Raw genomic sequence first — 7,783 nt, forward strand, 5'->3', positions numbered from 1 at the left:
AACAATTAAAAAATATATCTGGAAAAGATCAGTAAGAGTGATCTGAGAGATGAGGATTATTTAATGTTGTTCAATAAGGATCAGATCATTATTTTTATATTAGAATTGGCATATTTAACTAACCGTGTGCACTGGGATATTTGGGTTTATCGGGGGTTACAGTCTATATGACTATTTGCTCTGCATTACAGTCAGGGGAGACACTTCTAATGGACACAAAGCAATCGGCATTGGAGTGCATGTCTGTCGCAACAGGCGATAGCCAGCTAAGCACGACCCTAGCGCGGCAGCTTACATATTGGTGTTAGCGGTAGATGTCAGCCACTCCCCCGCCAGGCCGATCATGTCCAGGCCCGTGGACAGCTGATTGAAGAAGCGCGGGTGACCTGCAAGGGAACGAGAGCAGCTTAGAGCGGCTCTGTCAGCTCCGCAGCGCCGAGCTTATGCCGTCTGCCACAAATCGCAGCACTCGCGACACAGCCGACGGCGCTTCCTAAACAACTGCATAAATGTAAGAGCGTTAGCATCACGTTAATGGACGTTTCTATCACGAGAGCCCCTCAGCGCTCACCGGCACTGCTCGCCGTCGCCGCGACGCGCGATTCGGGGCGCTATGCCAGGAGCCACCCCGTCATCTCCCACCGCCATCCGAGGGAGCCGTGCCCGGGCCGCGGCTCCGTGAGGGGCACGGCACCGACGTGCCAGCGGGGAGCTGACGGGACGGCAGCGGGGCTCCGTGCTCAGCGCAGTGCCAGCGCACGGACACCGCGTCAGGACCCGGATGGATAGGTGGCTCCCGGGAATGGGCTTAACTCCGCGGGGTTCCCGTACTGATGATTCCTGGGATTTCATTCTCTTTTGCATTAAACGTCTGATGAACATAAAGAAGAAAAACTGCAAATTCAGTGTCATTTATGTTCTCATTTACCTAATGATATTGCTCCCCGGAGGTACAGACAGCTCGCATTTCATCAAGTGAAGGAGATTACGTCTTAAAAACGTGTTTCTGGGCTCTGCTAAAAGCGCCGGGGCCTGCACTGGTGACAGCGGGACAGCACGGGCCCGGCAGGACCACTTGCATTGTCCGGGGCTGCCCGACTGAAGCGTCCCGCGGGATAGAGAGCAGCCTCGGAGCGCCGGCCGTGTGTGTGACCCTACCCGGTACTGTGCGGGAACCCACCTGTCCGCACCCCGTACTTGAGCGTGTCCCTGCAGTCCACCAGAATCTGCTCCAGGGACTCGGGGTTGTCTGATAGCTCCAGGTTGAAGCCCTCCATGCCTTCCAGAAGCTGGTGCGGGTGGTGGAAGTCCAGCACTTTGGTGGATCTGTCAAACGTCTTCCTCACGTAGTTGAGGAGTATGTCCACGACCTCCAGCAGGAACTGCATGGTCTGCTCCTCGCCATTCTTAGCGGGTAGCAAATCTGCGGACAAAGCAGCCGTCAGCTCCCGCTTAGGGAGCGAGAGGCGGAAGTGAAGAGCCCCCGGCTGCCCATAGCCATCTCGGCTCTTGGGAGCCGCGGCCCCGGCTCAGCGCTGCCGGAGGGGACGGAGGCACAGCGGAGCCTTGGCTACCTGGGACTACTGGGTCCACGGGAACGAGCGGCAGTGCAACGCTACTGGCTGCTCGCCTCCCAGAAGCACCCAAATCCCAACTACAACAACAACCCCTTCCCCACCCTCCCCATCTCCGGTCCTATACTAGCAGCCACAGGCCGTTTACTGCTGATCTATTGAAGGGGAAATTAATTAAATACGAAATTGCGCTCCTCCTGCGAGCTGCCTCTGGAGTGACCCTGGAGGAACAGCTGGAGCTGAGGTGAAGACGATCGAAAGTACAGCAAATTGCATTTCAAAAAACTTTTAAGCACCACCAGCGCGGCTTTCAGCGAACACACGCACGGCTTCCTCCAAAGCTCCCCAGTGAGCAGCAGCCCGGGCTGAGGCTGGCAAGGGAGCATGGAGCTGCAGAAGCACTTACCTCGGGCATACAGGTTGGAGAAGTCCGTCTCGGTGCGGCGGAACCGGGCTTCCCGCTCGCTGTTCTCGCACGCCAGCAGGTTCTTGGAGGACTGCCGCTCCTTCAGGGAGCCCACGATCCGTCCTTTGTCTTCCAGGCTGTTGGTCCTCTGCAGGAACCCTACATCGTTATTGCAAGGTGCACAGGTCAGGGTTTTCTCGCTTCCCAACATGTTTCGAAATACCTACAGCAGCTCTCTAGATAACAGTTCAAAGCAGCTTTTGCTCTGGATCTGACTAATGAGGTCAGGAATAAGAGTATTTATGGGGCTTATTTGCCTCCAGGAGGAGAGCTCAAAATGCCATCAACTGCAAAAACCCAGCCATGCAAAAAACAAATTTTTGTCACTTAGTGCAGTGGTACATTCTTATTAAGTCGATCAGACAGATTCCACTTCAGTAACCAGCCACTGGAAGAGAGTTCAGGATGAGTCAATGCTATTTCAGCCTGCAGGCGAAGTTTATGGACCTAACAGACAGGGGCAATGATGTATGATGAAAATCAGGGCCACTTTGCTTCTCGTGGTGCTCACACGCACAAAAGGCACGGGAGAGGGGCGGCCGTTCTGCGTCCTCCTCCTCGGTGCCCTAAGGGCAGCGGCAGCACCCACCGAGCCCCCTCCCCGCTCACAGAGGGAAAGGTGCCCGCGGCAGAACGAGCCCCAAAGCTTTTGCCATTGTCCTAGTTCTTCCCAGGGGCTCTGCTCCCACCGGCGCTTAGGACCTGGGCTCCCTGCGATACCAGGGTACGGCCAACAGCCGCTTTTCAGGGTTTGTTCCACTGAATTAGATGATGCCTGACAAAACATCCGTGGCGCTGCCCTTTCCTTTGCCAACGAAGGCAGTGGATTCCGACTTCCCGGCGGTACGGGGTGCCTGGGGCAGGCGGCAGCAGAGCCAGGCTGAACCGCAGTGCTCGAGGCGGCCATTGCGTTCTCTGCGGTTTTGTTTTGATTGAGGAACAGCTGAGCCCGACTCCCCCCCGTGCTGGGGGCTGATCGGCAAAAATGAACACTTCGGGGAGAGGAAAACCATCGCTGGAACTTCGTTCCTCCGCGGCCCCCTGCGCCGCTTCTCCATGGCACTCTTCACTGCTGGCCGCTTGCTCCGGGCTCCTCACAGTTCGGGACCGACGGGCTCTATTTGTACGTAACTGCGTTGGTACCACCACTAACGGTCCTCGCAGTGAGTCAGGGGCTCCCATTCGTTGGGCGGACGGCTAACACTGAAGCTGGTGTAGTTCAGCCTGAATTCCGGAGCTCCCATCTTTCCCCAGAGCCGTGGCCTCGTTTCGCTGTACTTTCCTGCCCGTTCTTCTTCTCAGCTCCGCGCGAGGCGAGTGCCGCTGGGCCGGGCTCTGGGCGTTGCTGAAGGCTCTAGCTGAGGATGTTCACATTGCTGGTGCTGCCCGGGCCGCAGGGAAGTGCGGCAGCCTTGGCTCGTGGGTTCCTTCCATGCCCGACAGGGTCGCGCCTGTGTCCCGCTTGGAAAGAAAACCACACAGAGATCCAAAGTGAAGCAGAGCACGGCCTGCTGGCAGGGACGCCTTTCCGGTAGGGACGAGGAGCACAGCGCTTCCTAGCAGGGGTGCATCGTGCCCCTCTGGCAGACGTTCCCGTCGACGTGCATGAAGAGGCCGAACGTGTGCAAGTAGAGGGAGGGCTGCGAGGGAGCTCCTCGGGCCCGGAGCGATCGCAGATCTGCATGACCCCACATCGGGACTCGTCAGGAGGCGGCGTGGGAGCCCTCTGGCAGGGACGGTCCCGCGGCTCCCTACTCACGCTGCGCCCCGGCTCTCCACAGGCAGCGTGAATCCCGAGCGCTCCGGGCACGAGCCGAGCTCCCGGCTGCGCTGCTCGCGGCCATCAGCCGGTATCGAGCAGCTGCCGACACACCTGAGCGGGTTTTCTTACGCTGTGTGTTTCCACCGATCCTAAGCAAATGGTTGCAGAATCGGCCCCGGCAGCGCTGCTAATTGCAGTAGCCGTGCACGCGGCTCCGGACGCAGGGAGAAAACTGTCCGCACTTCACACGCGGTGACAGTCTCTGAAACCTCTTTAAAATGCTATTATTATTATTTTTGTTTTATGGTGGCTCCCTTCAGACAGTGGCTTTCAGGCAGGTAAGGGGCTCATCCTGACGCCGGTCCGTTGTTAGAGGGGAAACGGCAGGTAAATCTCTGGTATGTAATTACCGGGAATGTCAGGCACCAATACACGAGCCACCCTTTGTTCAGAACCCGCGCTCCCTGTGAGCTGAGCCTTATTTCAAGTTCGCATTCTCAAAGCGAATCGATTTCTGCGTGACACAAAAAGGAACGAACCCGAGGCGCTGCTTTGCCACAGCTCTGTGACGGCTCAGCATTTAGTGTCGGAACAGCGTCTTGCGAAAAGCATGGACGAGGAGATGGTGGTTGTAACAGTTTGACGTTGCCTTGTTTAGCACGTGTGATTAGGGGTTGGCAGTCTTAGCGCTGTGCTCCATGTATTTCCCGAAGGCAGCATTCCCGTCCGTTCCGCGGAGCTGGCACATCCCGGGCTGAAGGCTCAGCAGAGCACAAAGACTAGTTGCGATCGAACCCCCCTATTCCGAGCCCCATGGGCATGGGATATTTGTCTCGCCAAACACAAAGAAAAAAGCCAGAAAAGGGAAACAAACAAAGAAAAACAACAAAAAAAAAATCAAAAACAAAAACAAAAGCAGAACAAACCCGACAGCATCCGTACTGGCTTTGATTTCCCTTCAGAAAGCCAGCACTACACGCTCCTGCCGTTCTCCGACCCCAAGCGGTGCTGGGGCGTGTCATTTCCAGTGTATTTGAACCTGCACCCACATAGAGGGAGCTGTGCTGTCCCCCCATAACCCTGCTCCGGCGGCGCGCAGCGGGCCCAGCGGGGCGTTACTGCATCAGTGCTGCTCGCCAGGCTAAATTAAAACGATGATGAGAAGCCCATCGCCGCAGCAGCGAAGGGGAACGCTCCATTACACCCGGCCCAGGGCTATTTATAGAGCCAAGCGGCTGTCGGTAATATGCCTCCGGGTGCCGATGGGATCACTAATACGTCTCAGATCACGCACTTGCACCCTCGTCCTTTTTCAGTCCAAACTTCCACGTAACGAAACGTGTAGCGAGTGAGCTTCGGCTCGGGGTGGGGGAGGGCAAGGGGCTCAAGTATGTCATTGCTTGGGCAAAACGTCCATTTCTCCCCCCCGCCAACCAACGCAGAGGCAGTAGGAGAATAGGAAATCCGGTCCATATTCGCAGGGCACAGCGGAACGATTCTTGCCATCATAAATGAAAATCAGCCTGTTTGTCTCCGAAAGCGAAAGCGCCGCTCAAAAATCCGGAGCAGGACGACAGCTCGTTATCTGCAAATGAATCTCCTGCTCTAACATCGCGATCTGATTGTGCATGTTTCCCTTTCTGCGTTCTATGTGCCTGCGCGCTGACTGGCTGCCAGCGCTATCTTACCAGCGCAGCCCGCTGACGGATTGCTCTTTGATAAGGCTCTCGTTAATCTTTTTTTCCCCAGGAGATCCCTATTTTCTACTCCTATAAGGCTGAACAATTTCAGACGGAGAGGCGGCCAAGCCCCCGCTCGCCTCCCGCTGGGCCCCGCTCCCCGCACCCCGGCGGCTGCAGGAGTGGCGGAGGGGCAGCGGCCGTCCCACCCGCGCCCGGGCATCTGGGAGCGCACCCGGGGCACAGTGTGGAGCTGCGAAAGCCCGCCAGGGGGAGCCTGAGGCCGGTGCGTCCGGTGCTGGGGCGGAGGGGTTCGTGCCCCGACGGAGCGCGGTCGGAGAGGCGTGCCGGAGCTCGGGGTGGGGCGTCCCGCGAGAGGACTTACCGCATATCTTCAGGCCGATCTTCCTGGTGCATCCGTGCGCCACGCCGCACCACGAGTCGTAGGCTGCAAGAGAGGGCAGAGGCATTGCTTGGCGCGGCGGGACCTCGGTGGGACCGCGGCCGTGCCCTGCGCTTCCCCATCTCGTTCTTTCCCCGACCCGCCGTTTCGGCGGGCAGCTGGGACTCCTCCTCCCCGCGGCGACAGCGCCGGGAAGAGAGAGAACGGCACCTGGGGCCGGAGCATCCCATCATGTACTGGCGGGGCTCCAGGGAAGTGGCAGCTTAAAATAAAGTGGCGTGAAATGGGGTTACAGACGAGTTCAGGAATTAATTGGGTGAATAATATTATTCGTCTCGATGAAAGGACGTGGCTGCTGAGCCGGGGCCGCGCTGTGGGCCGCCGGCAGTCGCACCGGGGACGCTCCGTCCCGGCCCTACCCGACACCCATTGCCCGCGACGGTTCAGCCGGGCTGCACGGCCCTAAGCGCCCCAGGAAACGCCAGGCGACGTGGAGTCCCACGGCTTCTGCGTGGTGCATCGCGGCCGGCCCGACGGGAACGAATTCTTCCCCGGTAATGCGAAACGCGCCCCGGCAGTGCACCGCCGAGACAGCGAGAGGAGGGTGGCGGGGCTCCCATTACGGACCCGTGCTGAGGTGGAAGGAGAGCCCGCTTCGGCCCATGCACAGCCGAGCCGCGGAGACCAGCTTCCACGCCGGCGGCGGAGCCGTGGGACTGTCGCTGGGACGAGGCAGAGGAGTACGGACCCGACTCTCCACGCCCGATCCCGCACCGCCTCCACGGGCTGTTGGACGGCCGCAGACATGGCGAACCAGAGAGGGAGGGAAGAGAGCGGTCCGGAGCCGGGCTCAGGGCTCGGTGAGCAGCGGGGAGCGCTGCCGGACACTGCAGAGGGACCCTCCTGGCGGGGTCGGGCGGTGCGGTTCTTGCACTGCCCCTCTGTGTAGCCCTTTACCCCGGTGGAGGCAGCCTTAGCGCTCTCCCCCTCCCCCCGACCGCGGGACAATGACAGCCATGGCTCATCGCCCCGACAGCCCTTCCAGGGTAAAAACAGATCCCTCTCCGCTGTGCCGCTCAACCTTTCGTTTCTTCCTGCCGCCTGCTCTTTGTCTCTGGCTCTTTATAGCACCAAACATCGTTTGTTTCAGTATTTTGGCAGCCAGCAGTCAGCTGATCCCACATCCACCTGCAGCAGCCTTCGCTTCCCACTCGCACCTCAATAACCCAAAGAGAATTCAGTGCAATTAGGGATAAAAGGCTTTGAAAAGCTGCAATTAGCATCCCAATTTCGCTTGATTATAGGCTTCAGCTAGGGTTGAGAGGAAGCGCTAGCATTAGCATTTATAAAATGTGCAGGGGAAGAACCCGCTTTGAGCCACCGCTGTAACTTCGCCCCTCCACAGATTCGTTTTCCCCCCGCCCCAACAACATCCCCATTTTTCGGCCGCCCGCGGTTCAGCTCAGCGCCCATATCCGTCAGACGTGGCCGCAAGGCAGTCAGAGAAGGGCTGCGGGGGGCTCTCACAGCCTCACAGACCCCGCTGCCTCTGGGAGGCGGTTCCTTTGTGTGAGCACTTCGCGCACCTTGTTTGGCGGCGCGGAACGGGCGGCACTGCTCGATCGTTTCGTTTGGAAACGGGGCTTCCCGACCCTGAGCGGAGAGAGCCTCCGAAACGCTTTAAACGAGGAAAATAATAAAACCTACTTGTGGGTCGTAAATTGGCTGGGGCGGGGTCCGGAGCATCGTTGGAGGACGAGGGAGCGGAGGAAGCCATCCCTTCAGAACAGCCCCAGTGCCCGGAGTTCGGCTTTCCTTCGATATTCCTCCGAAGGCGAGTGGGCAGCGAGGAATTTACTGGAAGGAAGGAAGGAAGGAAGGAAGGAAGGAAGGAAGGAA

At 58.6% G+C, this 7,783-nt stretch overlaps 1 protein-coding gene across 1 annotated transcript; it reads right to left on the minus strand.

The window, feature by feature from the left end:
- Window positions 1-291: 291 nt before the first annotated feature.
- GAD1 (glutamate decarboxylase 1) lies at window positions 292-7,661 on the minus strand. Its single transcript, XM_042822386.1, has 5 exons — window positions 7,592-7,661; window positions 5,867-5,929; window positions 1,981-2,139; window positions 1,181-1,423; window positions 292-386 (listed from the first exon to the last, which is right to left on the minus strand). Exons 1-5 carry the CDS (start codon window positions 7,659-7,661, stop codon window positions 292-294), a joined length of 630 nt encoding a protein of 209 aa, XP_042678320.1.
- Between the last annotated feature and the right edge of the window lie 122 nt (window positions 7,662-7,783).

Source organism: Centrocercus urophasianus, unplaced genomic scaffold, assembly GCF_019232065.1.
Source record: "Centrocercus urophasianus isolate 14NV4802_14NV808 unplaced genomic scaffold, USGS_Curo_1.0 seq_20, whole genome shotgun sequence".
NCBI classification, from domain to species: domain Eukaryota; kingdom Metazoa; phylum Chordata; class Aves; order Galliformes; family Phasianidae; genus Centrocercus; species Centrocercus urophasianus.